Source organism: Barbus barbus (genome assembly GCF_936440315.1).
Source record: "Barbus barbus genome assembly, chromosome: 3".
Taxonomy (NCBI): Eukaryota; Metazoa; Chordata; class Actinopteri; order Cypriniformes; family Cyprinidae; genus Barbus; species Barbus barbus.
The window spans coordinates 20,523,568-20,546,308 of record NC_136731.1 but is presented as its reverse complement, the minus strand read 5'-3'; the positions used below and the strand labels follow the sequence as shown (position 1 = coordinate 20,546,308).

The following is a 22,741-nucleotide window of genomic DNA, read 5'->3' as shown; positions in this document are numbered from 1 at the left end:
AATTGTGTGTTTTTAATTTTATAGCAACAGTTTGGACAGGACCCTTTTCTATTCTAACATGACAGTGCCTCTGTGTATAAAGACTGTGATTCAGTCAGTGTGGAAGAACTTGACTGGTCTGCAGAAAGACAAGTCCTGATCTCAGCTGAACACCTCTGGTGTGACTTTAAATGCAGACCTTGAGCCGAAAACTCATCACCAAACACCAGTGACTTGTATAGACACTATAAGGACAAAAGTGTTGGGACACCCCCTTCTTTAGAACAGAAAAAGGCACTAACAAAACTGTGGCAACAAAGATGGAAACATAATTCATGTATTTAAATAATTTATTTAATTAAAAACTGTACTCTGTTTGACATCCCTAATGCAAACCATTGATGTTTCTATTCTTTATGTTGAGCACATATTCTTTATGGAGGTCAATCTGTGACATTTAGTTCCTCTGCTGGTCAAATGTCACAGGTGTGCATTTATCAGCATTGTCGGCGGCTTCAAACGCAGCTCATCCAATCAGAAATAAGAGTGGGAACTAATCTTGTTTTTGCCTCATGGCCCACAGCCAAACCTCATTTGAGTTTTCTTGCCGGGTCTCTCCCAGAGGAATCGCCCAAGGTTATATCCTCTCCCGTGTCAACAACAGGACTCCACCTGCTCATGAGAACAGGCCCAACTCAAACACACATATCAGAGTGTCACGTCATATTTTAATGAAATGATAAACTGGTCATTACCAGTGCAGATACACTACAGCACCGCTGCAACCACCGACCCCCGGGGATAATGACAAGGTTCCTTTGCCCTGCCAAACGCTGAGCTGAAATGCAAGATGTGTCATTTAGTGACAAACAGATCATCTCTGTTTTGGATAGGAGATGTCCCGCGCCGTGAGGTGGAACACTAAATTATTGTGGGCAATTTGCACTCCTGTGTGTCTGACTTAATCGGTGAGAGAGCCATGGGGGTTCGCTTTGAAACAGACTGTAAATGGTTTCCGCCTACACGCGCTCCTGCTTTTCTCTCTTTCACTTCATTCTTTGCTGTTTTTCTGATATTTCTCGCATTAAATGCCACACATTCTCTCACATACACACACACACTTGCATAAACATAGTCATGCACTCATAGTTGAGCCTGGGCAAATATCGTGCCTTCATATATGGTGTTCTTGCACGCACAAAGCGCTTGCAGGGGAGAGCGCTCATTCTCATCTGAAAGTGAGGCGTGACGGAGTGCGTACACACACACTATTCCTCCCCCTTTCGCGTACAATCCCACGCTCACTGGTTTGTTTAGGATAATGATGCCCCTGTCACCACCTCCCACTCATATCCTCCCACCACATCTCTTTCTCTGTGTTTTACTGCCTTCATTACATCACTGTGGCATACTCTCACCCTTACTCAAGCAGACAGTGGTTGGACTGCACGTAGACGACACATCACCACACGGCGTACGCTTACCAAGGTTACGTTGCAATTTCTCACCAGTTTTGGTGTTTTGTCATGTTTAAAGGAATGTTCTGGTGTTCATTAAAACATGAAAATGTACTTACCCAGAGGCAGTGCAAGATGTAAATGAGTTTTTCTTCATGGGAACTGATTTAGAGAAATGTATCATATCATTTCCTCACCAGTGGATTCTCTGCAGTGAATGGGTGCCGTCAGAATGGGAGTCCAAACAGCTGATAAAAAATCACAATAATCCACAAGTAAACCACACGACTTCAGTCCATTAGTTAACATCTTGTGAAATAAAAAGCTGCATGTTTGTAAGAAAAAATCAGTGAGATGTTTTTAACTTCTATTGTTTCTGATGAATCCTGTAATCATAATATTGCATTAGACAGTGATAAAAGTCTTGTATGAATGAGGAGAGAAATATGCAAAGATCAGTCGCCGTTTACAAGCAAGAACAGTCCAAAATGGTGTATAACAAATATGACTTTTGATTTTGACTTTTACACTGGAGGAAATATTATTATGATTTATGAATTATGTATTTTGGTGGTCAGAATTGACGGTTTAAAGTTAAAACGTCTTAATGATGGATTTGTTTCTTTCAAATGTGCAACTTTTCACTTAAAAAGGTGTTAATTAATGGACTGGGGTCGTGTGGATTACTTGTGGATTATTGTGATGTTTTGATCAGCTGTTTGGACTCTCATTCTGACGGCACCCATTCACTACAGAGGATCCGTTGGTGATCAAGTGACGTAATGATAAATGTCTCCAAACCTGTTCTAACAAACTCATGGCCCTGGATGGCCTGAGGCTGAAAACATTTTCACCAGGTTTCATTTTTGGGTGAACTATATATTGAAAACTGCATTTATGGCACAGTGTTGATTGCCACAGAAAATAATTTTAAAGCATTTACTTAAATTATTCAGTAAAGTACGGTACAGTGGTATACATTCGATGTGTATTTTAATGTGTACTGTCTAGACCGGTGTACTTCCTGTGTGAACTTCATTTAAAAACTGAAGGATGAGTTAAAATTATTTTCTGTTGTGATCTGACATTTTATTGCACAAATGTTGTTGATGGAGCTACACTTTTATTGAACCCAGAATGTTCCCAGAAATGAGTTTAATATGTGTCTTATTAGATTTTATTATGGATGTTTGCCATGGACTGTACTGTTGCTTCTTCAATAAGTCAGCAGAGAGGGAAAAAAAGTCTAAAATACTGCAAATCATGCAGCATCCCTCACTGCTTTAGTAAAGTTGCTAGTGAAACAGTTACCATGAGAACAAAGTGCCTCTCGCTCTTTTATTCAGATCTGGATGTTGTTTTGATGTTAGGCTTCCATTTGATGTGATAAATGAAATAATTATTGTTTGTCTATTCTTTTTAAATATTTAGTTTCAGTTTCCAGATAAATTATAACTGACTGATTTAATCAAATTTGTATTTGGTTCTGCCTTACACCGTGTCTACACAAGAGCCTGATGATGCGTCGCGTCACAGCGTGCCACAACAGCTTGACGTCGTCCATACTGAAAGTACCACAGCTATACGTCTATGAATATTTGCTTGCATAAACCTTCCAGCTGTACGCCTGAGGACAAACTCTGAATCCTACATTATTTTCCTACTGGATCCTACTTATTTTCAGTAGAAAACAGTATGTTTGCATGAACTGAAAAGCAGTGAAATAATGTAACGCTAAATCTTAGTATTTGATCTTTTAGTATAAATTAGAAACCAAACATGACTTATATTCGAAAGCCTTAGACATCTCAAACTGGCGTTGAAGCGATCAGATGTTGGATGCATAAAACAATGACAAACCAGAAGCCATTCTGTTTATTCGTCAATGGACTGAACAGTCACAAACCTTTAAGCCAATCAGAATGTCAGATCCCTTAAATATTCATGAGCTACTGTAAACTCAACCTGACTCTTGTGCCTGACATAAAGAAACTTCCTGAGGAGAAAAGACTGGAATAAGAGAAGAAGAATAGCCTTTAACAATACTGTGCAAACTTTTTAAAATGTAACTTTTAAGTAGAGCGACTGACATTTGTGGGAAGTTTCATTTTTAAGCTTTTGAATGGTTTCTCATATGAGTGTTTCTATGGCAGCTAGATATTTAAAACAGTGAAGTACCAGAGACAGAATGAAAGTCCTACCTTTCATATAAAAGAGCCTTAATAAAGGCACTGCTTTATTGCTGTCAAAGGTTTTAGCCATAATTTCAGTTAAAGAAGCTACATTTATTATACCATTTCTATCGATGATTTGAATAGACTAGATGGAAAATAGCTGTGTCAAGATGGCTGGCCGAGTGAACTTGCCTCAGAGGGATTTTGATCATTTAAATGTGAAAAGAGGCTGCTGAGATGTATTTTTTTCTGCGCCCATTCCTATAATGGGCAAAACTGTTACATAATTAGGACTCATCAGCATATATACCCCTCTGAGTGGCAAATGATGTGATAAGCCATTTTAATTTCCTGTCAGATCTAAAGCACTTCCCCCAGTGGTTTAGGTCGAGTGGCCAGTGAATTAGTTCAGAGATGTCGATGCAGAAAGAACTCAATGACACATTTTTCTCCCCAGAGATCCACGAACACTGCCTGCGATTTCCTCAGTTTGAGAAAATCAAGAACGCATTTTATAGTAGTTGCATCTGTGAGCTCAGAACACCTGGCATCCACCACCAAAGTCCCTTTCAAGGCAAGACAGTTCACCAAGTAAATCTTGGGAACAATCTCAGGTAGCTGCTGTCTTTTCAGTCATGCAAGTGCAGTTCCTAATTCAGTAGGGAAATATGGGAGGAAAATACATGACATACATTTCTGTAACATATTTAAATCTGGAAAATATAAAAATGGATTACTTATAAAACTGTTTTATTTCTTCTGTTTTAATATTTCAGGATTCCATTTTTTTTTTACATTGACTGTTTTAATGGTTAAATTAAATTATATTCATCAAAAGCAATGTGCAGTTAATTGAAATCATGAAACGTGCAATATTAAACAGCAATTTATTAAAAGTTTAACAAAAATTACATTTTAATGCCCTATGAAATTTTGTTACTCAAATTTAGCTTTGTTTTTAAATTCTGTTTTCCATTCATTTTTCTGGATTTCATTTTAATGGTTTCATTAAATATTAATAATCACAATCACCTCTAATTAATTTATTTTTATTAACACATAATTTATTATTATTTTATTTGTTTATTTTTTTCCCAGAAATAATGTGTTGTGTGTTTACATTTTCTGCTAAATAGATTCTGGTAAGTAATTAAAAAAAACAAAAACATAATGGTTTAATTATTTTATTAGTAGTAGTAGTACTATCATTACATTTAAGTAGTATTTCTGTCACAGTTTCTTAAAGTTAAACTGAACTTTTATTTTAACGGGTTGCTGTGAAGTATTTATGTTTCTGTTTGTATATGATATGACTATAGTTTTTCTCAAAAGAACCTGGGCACTGCTGCAAAAAAATTACTTTGAAACTTTTATTTTTAAGATTGAAGCACTGCGAAAGCGAATTAAGCACTTGCAATTATTTGTAATTTATATTTTTGCTAATGGCACTAGTAAATGCTAGCAAGCCTAGGAGGTTTGTTGTTTATTTAGGAGGGAAATCGTTTTGCTCAGGCACTTCTTTTAATGGAACAAAGACAGAGTCCTATGATAACTTCTGACAGTCTCTCTCTCTCTCTCTCTCTCTCTCACTCACTCACTCACTCACTCACTCACTCACTCACTCACCTGGGCCTGTCGGAATGAGAGCAGTGGAGCTCTTTTATTAGGCCTCGGTCCCAGGAGCCCTGCTTTCTCCTGCTCCATTTCTGAGAGCTGCACTGCATGCTGGGAGAACGAGGGCCCACATGCACTCCCTCACCTTGCCCTTGATTTGCTGTCTTGGCATATATGTGCCGAGTGTCTTGATCCATGCTGTGTATATGTTGCGTCTGGCACAGCTTAAATACAACTCAGAGCTGGAATAGTTAATAAGCTTCTGTAGCCCCATGCAATTAGAGGCTTTCTGCTCTTCATCCTGTAGTGCTTTTATTACAGAGATGGCTTCCCCTCAATTGCTGTTATTATAATATCTCCTTCCTTTTTGTGCTTGCTTTCATTTGCTTTTTTTTTTTGTCTATCCTGATCTTTCTGTCTTCACATTCTCGCTCCCGTTTTTAAAGAGGTCATATCATGGAAGACATGAAGGTTTTTCTTACTTTTTAGCAAATAAGAGGTCAGTGTAATCATCAGTGGTAAAAGTGATTTAATTTATATTAATGGTATGATATATATACTTTAAGATTTTATTTTTGATCCTTCAGAATTCATTCTAATGCAACGATACAATCTTTTCAGAACCGATCTGATCCTGAAAATTCTGAGTATCTGCCGATACCGATCCAATCCGATACCAGTCTATGTTTCTATACTTCTGTGTGTCTGTGTGTTTCTTTTTTGTGTGTTAAACACAATCTACTACATATAGATAACGTCATTTTAATGAAAAATAACAAATGAAAAAATACATAATCATAATCTATGACAAAAATACTTTGTTTATAATACAGCAAAATATACTCTAGAAAAATCATGGGTTCACAATAGTTTTATAAAACCTAGTGAAACATTTTTATTTACAAATAAAAGTGAATGTGTAGGACTAAATCTGGTGAAATTATACACATTGCTCTTTGAATTGTAAAATACATTCATGAAAAAACAAACAAATACATTTATATATAAATATATAGGCTACTATAAATTTAAAAGACATTTTTTTTTAAATCTATAGCACAGTAATGAAGGCAGCAACATATGGTAGATAGGACAGAACAAGAAAGACTGTTAATAATCGTTCATTGCGCAAAAGTATTATAATAAGTAAGACTCCCAATATAGAGCAGCAGAAAGCACTTATGCGCATCCCGTGCACAGAATGATGCGCTTGAAGCGACACGGAGTCACAGCGTGCAGCGCTCTGAGTCCACATAGAAACGTTCAAAGTACAAAGGGAAGAGATATTGATGCGTAGTGTATTTAATCTGTGCGTAAATTTATTAAGCCTTCTTTTAACAGTTTTAAACCTCAGTAACTGTGCGCTCTTGAAGAGAGTTTGACTGTAGTAACCGAAGGCGACACACAGTTTGAATGCTGAATGGAGGATGACAGACAGCCATGGCGGAGAGAAGAGTTTACCTGAACTTGAATTTAAAGACTTAAATATTCATCTGTACCTCAGATTAAACTATGAAACAGCTTCAGAACGCTTGAAATATAGTGCACAAAACTTTATGGAGCTTTATAATGTTTTTGTGCCTTTCGTGGGGCTCAACAATAACACAGAATAGTATACGCACAATATCGGATTTGGATCGGTCTCGTCGGACCGATACCCGATCCGCAGAAAATGACCGTATCGGAGCCGATACCGATACTGAGTATCGGATCGATGAATCCCTAATTTTTTATCAATGTTGAAAATAGAACTTGCAGTACTTTATCAGGATTCTTTAATGATTAAAAAAGGTTAAAAACAACAGTGTTTAGGCGTATTTATAATAGAAGTATTTTCTAACAATTAAAAGTCTTTACTATCACTTTTTATAAATTTATTTTAAATAAATGCTGTTCTTTTTATTTACCAAAGAATCCTGAAAAAAAAAGTATCTTCGTTTCCAAAAAATAGTAAGCAGCACAACTGTTTTCAACATTAATAATAAATCAGCATATTAGAATGATTCCTGAAGGATCATGTGACCAAGTAATGGAATAATGTACTGGAGCAATGGCTGCTGAACATTCAGCTTTGCATCACATGAATGAATTACATTTTAAAGTATAGCAATATAGAAAACAGTTATTTGCAATAATATTTCACAATATTACAGTTTTCTTCTGTATTTTTATCAAATGAATGCAGCGTTGATGAACATAAGAAACTTCTTTAAAAACATTTAACATTTTACATCAGTAAAATGTGTTGATAGTGATTTTTAAACATTACAATTGTAGAAACAGGCTGTTCAAGGTTCAGAGGTTCGCCAATATAAACTAAAGTAAAGCTAAATTGCATATAAGTGGATTTTGGAGAGAAAACAAAATGCAACAGCCTTGTAGCTATGGCCTTTAAACTGCGCTGTGTTGGTGTATTCCTGTATGACACATCTTGAGGTCATCTGGATCAATCAGTGCGCTGCGTCAAACACGTCACAACAAGGCAGGGAGAAGCTTCTGCAAAGAACAGGAAGATTCAGAGAATGATTGTGTGGTTAGATGAAGCCGCTGGATTTCATTGGTGTATTTCAGTTATATTCTCATGTCTCAGGCTCGTTCCAGCTGGTGTATGTTCTTCTGCCTCACATTAGCCCTATCATAGTGTTTCCACGTCCCATCAGCTGAGGAGCACAGGCTGTGCCGAGAGGATCCCTCACACTTGCCCTTCACTGCCAAAAATTGCAGTTTGGAGTATAGCATCCCTGTCAGCTCTAATGGCTACATTCACACACTGTGTTGTCTGTCAGGATTACAGACTCTCTGATATCCACCTCTTTCTTTTCCCTCTTTTCCCCGTCCTCAAATCCTGAAGCTTCTTATGGTGAACAAAGCCACACACACACACAAACAAACACAAAGATGTGCTCACAATCACAAAACCCTTGAAAAACCACAGGAATTTCATGTGCATTTCAGTTTTTGTTGGAATGATATTGTTTGTAATAGATTCTTTTCAAGCCATGGTACTGAATTATTTTTTTTTTATTATTGTGGTGGTACTAACATATTTGTGCCATTTATGTATATTAATGATTACAGAAAAACACTGTAGTCTTTTTCTAAAGCTGTGCAAGAGGCTGTTTTTCTGCCTTTAGATCTCCTAGTTTGCTGGCTTCAGCTGAACTGCCATTGGAGAGTTCAGTGATCTGTGTCTCTGAACAGCACTGAAACTGTCCTACATGCTGAGGTGAAGAAGTCACGGCAGATTTTACTGGGTCAGCAGGACAGGATCCCTGACCTGAAATGGCTGATCTCCAGCTATTTATATCATTATTCTCTTAGAGCTGTGTTTTTTCTTAGGGTTATGCACACACACACACACACACACACACACATATTGGGTTTTCATGTTTTATGGGGACTTTCCATTGACACTGTACAAACTTTATATTCTATCCCATAACCTTAATTTAGGGTTTTACTATGGACATTTGGTCTCTTTTACCTGGACCACACACACACAAACACACACACACACACACACGTTTGGTTTCCATGTTTTATGGGGTTATTCCAGAGACAAAATAATTTTTATATTGTTCAAACTGTATGTTCCATCTCCTTCCTTCCTACCCCTTACAGAAAACTTTCTGCTATTTTTAGATTTTCAAAAAACGTAATTCTGTTGGATTTATAAGCTGTTTTCATCATGGCAAAAGTCTCCACAAGGTCAAAATTTAGTCCCCATGACATAGGGAATACCAGGTACACACATACACACGTGCATGTAGTTCTGTTGGCATATTTATGAAAATAGCTCAAAAGTCCAATGGTAGTACCATGTTTTTGGTGCCATGTTAATACTATTCTTTGAAGTATCTGTATAGGCCTATGTGTACCATGGTCCATGGAATATGACAGTTCTTTTACCGTATACTATAGTTAGGAAACACTAAAGACGTGACGTGTGCTATGAAATGACAATACTTTTATGTACATGGTATATTTAAATTTACCTGTTTTGCTACTAAGAATTAATAGCTAAGTATATTTGAAACTAGCTAAGTCAGGCAAATGATAAAACAGATGATAAATGATAAATCACATGATTTGGAATTCAAGAGCAGTATTTATCTGGTACAGTTTTTAAATTAGGATCACTGCTACAAACTTGAATATATAAATGTATAAATTTAAAACAAAAGAACTCTTGTATAACTGCAGGCAAAATAGTAAAAAAAAAAAAAAACCCAGTGTTATGTAACTAAATGGGTGTTTTTTTTGTTGTTGTTTTTTCACTCCAATAAGTCTTCTGCTAACACTGGTAATAATGACTGTCATTCAGTGAATCTGTTTTTTGAATTAATTTAAAATGAATCATCCAAACAAACCGTCTCATTCAGATGAAACAGACTTCCCTACAATAGAGAGAGCGTGTTTGATTGATTGTTGTTGGCTGGTTTCACACATCTCCAGTCCTGCTCCTGCAGGGCACCTTCCTGCATTTACCTCCAAAACACCTGCCTGGAAGTTTCTGGTGACCCTGAAAACCTTGATTAGCAGGTGTTTAATTGAAGCTGGAGCTAGACTCTGCAGGAAGATGGGCATTCAGGAGCAGGATTGGGCACCCCTGATGTGATCTTAGCAGCAGCAGGATCGTGTTGTGCTTTCACTCTCTTGCTGCATGAAAGAGCTGCAGCTGTGTGCAGAAAATAATGGGATGTTTGTGTTTGGCTTCATAAATGTCTGCATCACAAAAGATTGTGCTGATAAGTAGCTTTGCGGTGCGTTTTCACCATATATTTAGCATGCTTGCCAATTTAGTGTGCAAATTGTAGCAGCATGGGCTCAGCAATGACTATGCAGCATTACTGCAAATTCAAGATGCAGGTAATTTATACATGCTCTGGATTGTAGCAAGCAACAAAGCACTGGCAAGTGTTCAGTGAAAAAAAGGTTGAAATTTTAACTAAGCATATTGATCTGTTTCCTGTCAGATACTGTAGTGAAGTGAAGGAAAAACTGGAAGTGTTACTGTGACTGGATCAAAAGTTCATATGATAATTGCTGAAACCTTTTGGGCTAACATGTTCAGATATATAAATATGTATATGGGTAGTTGACAAATAAAAATTGGACTGTGTCCTATGGTGTGACATAGCAAAAATGTAGAAAAAAACTTAACATACAAATAACATGAGAAAAATGTATCTTCATTTTTTATATTTTACATTTTTACAGTCACAATATAGGTCACATTGATACGTCAACTACCCATATATGTATAAGCAAGTGTAAACAAAATAATGTTGAAGATTAAAGACTGAAATAGTATTATTTTGTTTACATTTTATTGACAACTTTACAGTTAAAAAAAAAACATAAAGAATATTGACTCATGTCCAATTGTGAGTGATTTTATACAGGAAAATAATAAAAACATGATGTGAATTGTCGCCATTCTGTGAGAGTTTGATTTTATAAGTTAATAATTGTTCATCCTATTCTTGATATGATAAATTATGCACTGCTACAAATAATATACAGACACTTTCCAGTGCATAATATATTTGTTTATCCAGCAAGAAAACTGTTCACTTCATTAAAATAGAATGCGATCTTATTTCAATTATTAATGCATCTGATTTGTGTTCAGATTTTCCAATGTGATGCAGCGCACCAGTAGTATTAGAGCAACCAGCATTATGAACAACAACAATACAGCCTCTTGATGACCTCCACTGATTAAAATCACTGCATGTGTGAATGACGACTGCACACACAATAGAGTGTGACACAACTAAGTGCTGTTTAATGTAGTGGATGCACCAGTGCACCATGGGATGCATGTGTTTTGTCAGTTGCAGCACGGTGGGGAGTAATGTAATCTGCTCGCTGTACAAATAGATAAAGGAGTTGACGCATCTATGTTAAGATGATACACAGAGTCCTCCATTTTGTTCTTCATAATCTGGGTTTGGCTGGCAGCCTGAGCGTTTCGACTGTTTCCATGATACCCCGCAGCGCTCCACGCTTGACCATTGTCAGTGCTTTACTCTGCTCTCCTCGTTCTCCTCCTCCCAGACTGGTCCGGCCTGTCGGGTTTGCCCGCGGCTCTCTGTTAGTGACGACACTCCTGCACTTCAGATGTTCTGACAAATGTTTGCATATGAAGCCGGTGCGGTGAGTCTGGGACACGGAAGTACAGTGCGACTTATTTGACTAGATGGACTTGATCCAAATGCCCACGTGTTTTTTTTTCTGTCCAAGTAGAGACATGCAAGACTGCAGGCAAAGATTTTCCCAAGAGAACCTGCCCTCTGACGGGTATCTATTGCTCACCCCTCGTTGTGGGTTGTGACAGAGGAGGAGTTTTTCATTCCTCAATAAAAGTTTCTGGAGGTTATTTATTTATTTGCTTGCTTGCTTATTGTGTGTCTCAAAAATGTCAGCGTGATAAAACTGTTTTATAAAAAGTACACAAGTTTACGAAATGTATCATTATTATTATTATTATTATTATTATGTATTATTATTATTTATATTCATAATTGTAAATAAATATTAAGTATTATTTTAATATTAAAAAATGTCAAGATGATAAAGCTGTCCTAATAAAAATGTTTACAAAACAATATTACATAATAATAATAATAATAATAATAATTTTAAATTTGATTGCTATTAATTTATATAAAAATTTTGTTTGTCTCAATTTAATAAAGCTGTTCTGATACAACAAAATCATAATACTTTCATAATAAATATTAATTAAATATTATTCATATTACATCTTCATATTGTTAGTATTATAAATGTATTTTAAAAAATTGTCTTTGTCTCAAATTAAGGTGATAAAGCTGTCTTAATTAAAAATAAATATATTTTAATAACAGTAATAATAACAATTCTTAATATTAATTAAATAATATTAATATTATTATTTTTTTACTATTAACTTATTTAAAATCTTTTTTTGTCTCAAATTTTAGGGTGATAAAGCTGTCCTATTAAAATGTTACAATAATAATAATTGTTACTTTTATTTCTTTAATTTTTTCTTTCAATTGTTTTAACAAACCTGCTTCACTGCTTTCACTACTTATTTATTGTTTTATATGATCAAATGATTAAGTTTGTCTGCAAAATCATGTAATGTAGCCAACAGATTTTCCCAAGAGAAACTGCATTACTGACTGACAGGTATCCATTGTTCTCGCTGGTTGCAGGGAAACGGCTGTGACAGGCAGAGAGAGAGAGAGAGAGAGAGAGAGAGAGAGTGTGTGTGTCAGTCAGGCAGCTGTGCTCAAGGCAAAGAGAATGCAGATATCACAAGTCCATTATAAAGAGCTTAAAGTACCTTCATACGAAGAGTTTCTGTCAGACACATCAAAGCTGAGGTGCTTTCTCAAAGCATTTTGGTGCGTGGTTTTGCTGTAAAAACTCACTGCACATCTTTAACTACATATCAGATCAAAGATCTCATATGTAAGGTCTGATATCAGTAATTTTATATAGAAAATATTTTGCTGATTTATATTAATTCGGTAACAGCCTCAGACCTGGTTTCCTTTGACTCGAGCCAAACAAAATCAGGCTTTCAGGTCTGCTTGCAAAGTGAATAAATGATCTAAAGGTGGACTGAGGAAGAAGCTTTTCCAGTAACGTATCAGGAAGGAAGGTTTGGGTGTGTCTGTGTTTCTGTGTAAGGAAGCTCCGCTCTCTGGCCACATGCACACTGGAGGGTTTTTTGCGAGTGACATTTAAATGCGGGAGTTAATCCTCTAAATTGTCATTCAGTAAGTATGAAAAACAGAAGTCACTCCCAAAATGGCATGGTTGATTTGGTGGTAACCATAGCAGTGTTTTGGATTATATATATATATATATATATATATATATATATATATATATATATATATATATATATATATATATATATATATATATGAATATGAATATGAATATATATATATATATATATATATATATATATATATATATATATATGAATACATGTGTATATATGTCCTTCCATATGTCGTTTCATGAAGAGACTGGATTAGCTCAGGTTGTAAAGTGGCAAGTGGTTAGATTTAATATTTCAATACATAATATATATATAATATATAATATATCAGAGGTTGCATTAGACTTTAACATTTTCTGTCATTTTGACGGAAAGGGTCGTAAAAATTGTCAATCGATTATTACCCGTCGTTTTAATTTTCATATTTTAGTTATAATAATACATTTAATTGCTTCTAATTTTGTTCTCATTTTCATTTTTAATATTGAACCTACAGGAGGAGCATATATGGATTTATGTATTTGATGAGAACAGATTAACAAACTGTGCGTGATTTTTCATGTTCAGCGGAGGCCACTATAAACAAAATATGCTAGGGCTGGGTAAAAAAAAAATAGATTTCTCAATTTGAATAGATTCTCATTTTTATGAACCAATATTGATTATTAAATCCCAATCGATGATATATATATATATATATCCACAGAAGATGATTTTTGTGTTAAATAAGAAAATAACAAGTAGACATTACAAATTGTAGCTTTAGAAAGAAATATTTTATTTAAATCAGCATAAAATGTATTACACAATCATTTATGCTACATGCATAACTACATAACTGCATTTATGCCCTGCATCATATTTGTCAACAGTCGACTATATGAAAGGTAAGATGACATACAGGTTTGGGGGCGGGGCCAGTGCATTAACTGCGTTAAAATATTTTAATCGCGTTATTTTTTAACAGCATCAATAATATCCCCTTAAAAGTGGTCAGTGCAACTTTGTGACGTATAAAGTGTTCAAGCATGCAAAAACACATTCTAAATTCATTTTAGAATGAAGTTCATTTCATTGCTACAATAGAGAGCAAGATTTTCATTAAATGACTATCAAATGGCTTTTGAAGGCTGGGAATATGGGAATTTTGTGGGACTTTTGTAGTCGAAAGTCAGTATTTGGCATTTTTTCAATTACTGGCATTAGCCAATAGGTGTGCATGTCATCTATGTCATATTCACTGTATATACTGTATGTAAAATTAGTATTAGCTGTTTTTATGAGATTAATGAGTGTACTATTGGTTACAGCTTTTTAATCATGTTTTAACTTTTTTTATTTATTTGTGAAAAATACTACTATAAGAATTTGCATAATAATTTTAAGTTCCTATCTAAATATAAATCTGTTTATTATTTTACAGGTTTATTCTTTCATCATTTTAAAATTATTTTTATATTGATTAATTTTCAAGTTAATTGTTTTTAATCCAGTTTGTATATGTAATATAAATAATTTTTAAATTAAATTTCATAAATATTAGCCTTACATCTGCCATCAACCACCCTGCTCATTGTCATTGGCCATCAAAAAAAATCCATTTTGATTGACTATTTTCCCTCTTTTGCTGTTTGAAAGTGGAACTGACCACTGTCTGCTTTTGTTGTATTCACCTAAATATCAACATTCACCTAAATATCTCCTTTTCTCTTTCATGACAGATAGCACATAACTAGGTTTAGAACATGAGGATGAATGAACATCGACAGAACTTTCATTTCATCATTGATCTCTCCAGAAGCCTCTCTCTCATTTCTGAGCCCAATGCTTCTGCTCTTCAGCGAGAGCTCTTCAATCACGCGTCTGTGGTGTAAACAAGCGTGCGGGGATGCGATGTGTGTTGATTCACTGGACTGACTGTTAAATTGTCACATATGAAGTGTTCAAGCATGCGCAAACACGAGATCCGCTTTGCACCGTGCTTGGAGACGTTCTGTAGCGCCTAACTTTAGGTTGCCATGCTGAGATGGGTGGAGGTCAGGGTGGCTCGCTGTTGTCTTCCATTGCTGTGTGTTCTTTTCACAGTGTCTCACCGGGTCTCCTCTGTGCTGTGCTCACTGTCTGTTCCTTTCTTCACAATGCATTGCATATTCAGAAGCAGCAGCATGTAGGTATATGAAAAACAACACAACTTCCACCAGCTGCATGGTCTCTCATTGTTTAGTCCTTTTCTTCCTGTTTTAGTTTTCTTTACTCTTTTTGCAATGAGTTTCACAACATTCTGACAGTCATCCTTGCAGAAGAAGCACTTGAAAAAAGACAAATGAAGCTAATTTCTAATTTACAGTCATATTAGGCGAGAGTTTTTTTTCGGCTCTGTTTAAAGTAGTTGTTCACTCAAAAAATTTAAATTCTGTCAGTATTTATAGACCTTCATGGCATTCCAAACCCATATGCTGTTGTTTTTTATTTCTGTGGGACACAAAAAGAGACTTTTTGAGGAACCCTTTCTATAAAAGTGCAGTTCAAAGTGGCCATGTCTGTCAAGCTCCCTATAAAAGCTTTCAGAAGTTACATGATATCTTTCCACAGAAAAATAGCAGCATATGGTGAGTAAAAAGGACAGAATTAAAATTTTTCTGTGAAATATTCCTTTAATACACTGAAATTTTGAAACCCTGTTTTGACATGCTTTATATTTTGAGTTTCTGTCTTTGTTCTTCACCCTTTCACCCTGTTGTTAATTTCTGTCTCAGTGTTTAATGTCTTTGACCGTGTCATTGTCCCTATGTTTGCCTGTCTGTGGTGTGTGTATGATGGCATGGTTGTAATGCACGTTGGGATTTATCTTTCTTTCTTTCTTTCTTTCTTGTCCTAACTCGATCTAACTGTCTCTTTAACCTCTCAACATTTGTTCTCACTTGAATCACATGATTATGAGTCCATTTCCTGTTGTCCTCTCTCTTAACTGATGTCTGTCCCTCTTCTCTGCAGGGGATGTGCTTTTCCAGATGGCAGAGGTCCACCGACAGATTCAAGTGCAGTTAGAGGAAATGGTCTGTACTCTATTTGACTGCCGTCCATTTTGCATCTTTATGGAAGTATCTATTTTGCATAGATTAGATTAGAATTTTTTTTAATCTTGGCAGGTTCAATACAAGTTAAATCCAGTGAATTGTAATGTAAATCACATCCAGTTTACCCAATAATATTTAAACACCAGGGTTGCCAGGTTGTTGAAAATCCAGCGTATTGCAGCCATGGAAGTGGGAAAACTAACTGAGTCAGACATTGCAGATTCTACCTGACATAAAAATCCTCGGCATCCATCTAAAAATCTCTCTGAGCAGAGGCATATTTAAAAGTGTAGAAATCAAATTCGGTGCCTTCCATTGTCAATTGCGCTGTTTCCTGTTTAATGTCTTCAATCTGGCAACTCGTGCGAGTGTCGAATTTGGACTGCAGTACCCATTTCAACTGATAGCTGTCGATATTACATACTGCACCTTTAATGTAACCACTAAATAAAAATACATCCTTGACGTTTCTGATATAAAACCTTCTGGAATGCTCAGCTGCAGTTGTTACTGTAACCACAGCATTGACGGATGACTAATTTTCTGTGCTTATCAACATTATACTAAAAATGCTGTCGATAGTGTATTGAACACGTAACATTTCTGGGTATGTTGTTTAATTTGCACAAATCTGTGTTTCAAGGTTCTTCAAAAGCCAATTTAACGAACTTCAGTCATTTTTATGTGTTTTGTTGCAGTTGAAATGCTTCCACAACGAGCTGCTATCAGAGCTGGAAAAGAAGGTGGAATTGGACGCGAGATACCTGACTGTGAGTCCACAGCACATCCCACTCCTTCTGATAACCTAACAGACTGACAGAAGTGCTTCCCCTCTACTTTAGTAATACACATTCCTCTATCAGAGCAACCACACAGACACTCTCCGCGCGCACACTTTTTGTAATCCGTTTGGTTTCCAATTAATAAAACCATTCTACGTTTCCTATTTCACTTGAAAATGTATGAGATTATGAAAGTAAAATGGGTTGTGAATGGCCATTTAAACTGACTTGACAATTGTTAAATCTAGGGCTGGGCAAGTTAACGCGTTATTATCACGTTAACGCATTAATTCATTAACGCCAACAATTATTTTATCGTGCATTAATGCAGTGTTTTTTTATTATTATTATTTTGAAAGTCCGTTGCTCTGAATGCACATACAGACAAACCATGGGTCACTGGAAGGGTGGGATGTTAATCAGTACTGCTCCACCAATGAGAGCATTTGGCGTGGGCCTAAGACTACAGCAGCGTTCACATGAACGCTCCCGATATAATTATTTAGGCTAAGCATCAACATTCACAAACCACTGTTCACTGTTATTTTTTACAGAAAAGAATGCAACGAGCTCGTAATCACAATTTCATAAGTGGGAAGCAGGACGTTTCTGATAGCACGTGAAGACAGCAGAGAAGCGCTCTCGCTCAGCACAGTGGAGTGCAATGTTTTGTTTATTTTGTGGTTTATTATTTTGAGTCGTTTGGGACACGGTAACACACGGCCCTCTCACAATATATTGCTTTACAGATCTATTATTTTGCCTCTAGGAAATGTTAACGCAGTCATGCTGCACGTATCAGAAGTTCCGCGCTCCGGCACAGTTAGCGCTCACAGTACATGCGTACTGCGCTCGAGCCAAACTGAACCGTGCTCTGGCCCACTACCTCCAACCGAACCAGGGCCGGCTAAACGAACTGCGCTCTGTTGCGTTGGGTCCCGCGGGAGTGCAGGTCTCTACTCAGGAAGGTGCCTGTTAAAATGTTATAATCGAGGCTCTGGACTCTGAGCATAGTTTTGGTTTTATATTTAATTTGATTAAATCAATGGTTAAGTTGAGATTTACAAGAAATATTTTAACTGCTCCTATGTAAAAGGAATACTGCTGTAAAAAAAGTACTTGCAGTACTTTTAAATGAATAAAGTGCACAATACACTACTTTTGAATTCATTATTGAATTTTGTGCATAATACGATTAATCGCAGACAATCATGCGATTAATCGCGATTAAAAAAAAAACATTTCATCATTACCCAGCACTAGTTAAATCATAGTTGAATGAAATTATCCAGAAGTCTCTTATGTTCAGCAAGGCTGCATTTATTTGATTAAAAATACAGTACAAAATGTAAAGAATTGTTACAATTTAAAATAACTATTTTCTGTTTGAATATATTTTAAAATGTAATTTATTCCTGTAATGGAAAAGCTGAATTTTCAGCATCATTACTCCAGTCTTCAGTGTCACACGATCCTTCAGAAATCATTCTAATATGCTGATTTGATGCTCAATAAGTATTTCTTATATCTTCTTTGTTGTTGTTGTCATTTAAACTGTTTTCAGAATTCTTTGAATAGAAAGTCCAAAAGAACAGCATTTATTTGAAACAGAAAAGTCTTTACTGTCGCTTTTGAGCAATTTAATGTGTCCTTGCTGAATAACAATATTAATTTCTTTAAAAAAAAAAAAATCTTACTTATGCCAAACATTTGTAGTGTAAATATGGATATTTAGCCATTTTTGAGTTAAATTTGGTCTTACTACTTGGCAGTCTGATGAAATATTGAGCCAAGAATATATTAAAAAAAAAATAAACACACAAACAAACAAAAACAAAAAAACTGGAGGACATTGCTAACTCTGCTTTGGTACATGCTCCACATTTTGGCAAATGTAGCAGATTATTTGCAAACAATTTACATTTATGCATTTGGCATATTATTTTATGCAAAGCAACTTATCAGTGCATGTGTTTCCTTGATTCAAACACAACTAGTGGAGCTACAGAAAAGAAAATAAAACAGAAAAATTGTGTTCACCACACAGTATATATACCACTGACTTCTTTTATAGTAGTTAGCATGCCATTCCAAACACACCCATAGATCTTGTAGAAATACATCGTGTTTTCTTGTATAGCAACGACCCTGTTTTCCCATCACTCCTGTTTCCACTTTTTTCAACAAATGAAAGTACACAATTTGCAGCAGATTAAAGTATGTTTGGAGCAGTGCTGTGAGAGTTATCTTTAGACTGTGAGTGGGTTGGAGAGGAGCTGTGTAGAGCAGTTCATTGGGGGGGGTTGGGCGACTGGGATTGGGCGTCGCTTGTCGTCACATTGTATTCAGATAAAATTAAAGCCTTGCTGTCTTGCCTTATTCAACGCTGGAGAGAACGGTCTGCGGTCGTTCCCCTTGGAAACCAAATAGTTTTTTTTTTCTCTGTTCGCACATTCTGTGCAACACGTCGACTCTCTGGTCCGGAGTCCATTGTGAGATCTCTGTTTAGGTCTGGATGACTCTTATGATATCCATTTTGTGCTGCCGCCATAGGAGCACCATTTTATAAGGATTAACATTAAAATAGCAGGTTGATTTAGTACTAGTCAGTCTGAAGAAAATGCTTCAAATGCGTATTCTTTTCTGCCCACAACAAATAAAGCTTGACAAGTAAGCAAAGCAAGTTAACTGAAGTTAACCAACCACACGCTCCATCGCTTAAATTCCAGGAGAAATCATGATCCGTCAGACCTGATTTTTATTTATTCCTGTAATGCCTTGTAAATCATTCATATGGTGAGAAAAGGGGATCATGGCTATCGAAGCAGAATCTTCCTTTCTCCCGCCGAAGATTGAGCGATTGCTCCTTCACTCACATGTAACGCTGTCTTTGTAGACACTTTCCTGCTGCGCAAGAATCTGGTCGAGCTGCCAAACTATTTATAGACGTGTAGTCTAGAGATCATTCTCTCAGCGTACCTTGTGTAGGATGTGTAAAGATTTATATATCTAGAAATTCTCAGCCAAGTGTATCAGCCTCCAGAATTTGGCCGTGAGCCATGTTGTGCAGTTGGGAGTGGAGACCTTCGCTGCTTTCTTCTGCAGACATCAGAAGGCACTGCCCTGAAACCCCAGACTTTTAGCTTTGCTCCAGACCCCAGTGAACAGCCTGGCCAGACTGTGTTTGAAGGCATCATGAAGAGAATGCTGACTTGAAGGCTGTTCTTAACAGTTGCTGACAGAGCTATGCTGCCTTCTCAGATGTTCTGGACAAACTGTAAGGCAGCATCGCAAGTGTCCATCTTCGAGAAGACAATCGCAGAACTGGCAATGTGCACTTTAGTCACTTTACTTGATGATTACTCAACAGATGAATCAGATGTGTGAGACTGGGGTTTGATGCTCAGTTTATATACAGTATGTACTAGACAGACCTTTTTTGTTTCGTCACATCTAACTTTTTCCAGCATCTCAAACCATGAGTGTCGTGTCATTTAAGGTGCCATGTCAAGTTAAATATATTTAAATTTGTGTGTGTTGACAGTCACAGTCAATTTAAATTTATTGAAAAGTAAAATGGTGAAATGTTTATTGTAAAGACTTTATCAACACTGAAAAATACTTATAAAATTAGAAAATTATTTGTGGAATCATTAGATGCTAAAGTCAGATTAAGTTGAGCAAATCTGTATTAGTGTGCTGATAACATCACAATTTCACAATTATTGTCACAATGATAGTTTGATTATAATTCATATTCTAAAAACAATAATAATTTATAACATTTATTCTAACGTTTACATACTAAAATAATGATGATTTATGTTATTAATATTTGTATATATACAATGTATTTTAATAGTGGTGGTATAATTATTGTTATTTTTATTGTTGTTGATGATTATCATTATTATTATCATTATTATTATTATTTCAGTATAGACCAGACTTCTTCACTCACAAGTTAATCTGACAGTTATAATATCACAATTGATTGTGATCTAGTAATAAAAGCATTTATATTATACAAATAATAATAATAATTAATGGTTAGGATTGTGCTGATAAAACACACACACACACACATGTATGTATGTATGTATTGTATGTATGTGTGTGTGTGTGTGTATGTAGGCACACACACAAACAAACAAACAAACAAATAATAATAATTATTATAATAGTTGTTGTTATAGGAACTATATTGATATAATGTTTTATATAATAATCATATTATTATTATTATTATTAATAATAATAATAATGGTTGTTATTATAGTAACTATATTGTGATATTAGAATATTTATATTATTATATTATTAATAATAATAATAGTATTATTATACTATAATTATATACTATATATAATAATATTAATTAATTAATTATTAAACAATAGTTGTTGTTATTGTATTAACTGTGTTTTGATATTATAGTATTTAATCATCTTAGTAGTAGTAGTATTGAATAATCGCATTTGTATTGTGATATTATGTGAATTCTGTCAGGAGCAATATCTGTGTACTGGACACTAGTGACCATTTAAGAAAGCTCCTGTCTATGTAGGCTGTTTAAGATCAGTCCATTTCACTCAAGATTGTGGCTCAGAGGAGGGCAGTAGACAGCAGACAGTGAGTGTTTTGGAACCTGACTTTTGACTAGTGGGCTTTGACTCCCATGTCTTTCTTAATGCAGTAGTTACAGTCTGATTATTTTTGCATTTACCAACACTGTTCCTGTGTTTTTCCTCCTGAAGGCGGCTCTTAAGAAGTACCAGATGGAGCACAAAAGCAAAGGAGAGAGTCTGGAGAAATGCCAGGGTGAGCTGAAGAAACTGCGGAGGAAGAGCCAGGGCAGCAAGAACCCCTCAAAGTACGGCGAGAAAGAGTTGCAGGTGAGACCCCACACCGCCGCCACCGCCACGGGCTGTGAACAGAGCTAGCGTGTCACTGTGGGCTCCATTGAGGCCTTTGAAAGGGACGGAGGTGGATGGATAGGCACTGGTTCAGTGAGACCACCTACATCATGTTAATGCTGGGATGATTTTAACGGCGTCTGCTGCGAGCCTCTCGTGGCAGAGAGAACACAATGGGGGGGCGAAACCCGTAGGTGTGTATACAAACAGCGCTGCGGCATATCAGCTAAGAGGCTGCGCTGAACACACACGCAAATATCACGGTTGGTTTTTACTTTCTTTCTTCCCTGTTTATACTGCGCGAGTAGACCTCAACCTGCCGTATTAATTGCGGTGTGTGAATGCTGGCCTGCTGAGAGAAGTCTTACACTGTGACAGCGGGGTTGTGGAGACCTGGCATAGATCAATAAGCAAAGTGCATGTGCTCTCCGGCCCAGAGCTCTCGGGAAGCTTACTCGCTCTGCCAAGTGTGAAAGAACTGCCCTCCTGACCCCATTACAGAGCCATGGTATCCCTGATCGGCTCACACTTCCTTAAAACGTAGCTCTGCCAGTGTGTTTTTAGTTAGTTTTATTTGGATTTTCCATTTCTATTTAGCTTTAATTTAATATAAAAGTTGTAATTTTAGCATAATGGTTATTTATTTTCAGAGGTAGTTTAGTAGCTGTCCTCTTTTTCAGCTGTCTTGGTCCTGGATTATTTTTCCCGTTTGCTTTTCCTGTAGGGATTTTTTTAAAAGGTCTTCATTAAAAAGTTATAAGCCATGAACCAAACCAACCAGCAACTAGGTTAATCACAACATTACAAGCTTTGATTTGAAGCAAAAATATTTTTGGAAATCAGAAGAAAAAGACAAATTACAGGACTGTACTTAATGGCTTTTAATGAGGGAAAGGACTACAATCCCATGAAGCACTGCAAATCATATAATCACATTAAAAATTATGGATAAC

The 22,741-nt window shown here is 36.0% G+C and overlaps 1 protein-coding gene across 7 annotated transcripts in view; it reads left to right on the top strand.

Annotated features, from left to right (window-relative positions):
* LOC306849541 (BAR/IMD domain-containing adapter protein 2-like) overlaps positions 1 to 22,741 on the top strand; it is an 89,582-nt gene that overhangs the window by 34,376 nt on the left and 32,465 nt on the right. For all 7 annotated transcript variants that reach the window (XM_079384654.1, XM_079384653.1, XM_079384658.1 and 4 more), the window contains 3 exons: positions 16,008 to 16,069; positions 16,789 to 16,860; positions 21,630 to 21,767. In XM_079384654.1, coding sequence (XP_079240780.1) covers positions 16,008 to 16,069; positions 16,789 to 16,860; positions 21,630 to 21,767 — 272 coding nt within the window. The remainder of the gene's footprint in view (positions 1 to 16,007; positions 16,070 to 16,788; positions 16,861 to 21,629; positions 21,768 to 22,741) is intronic.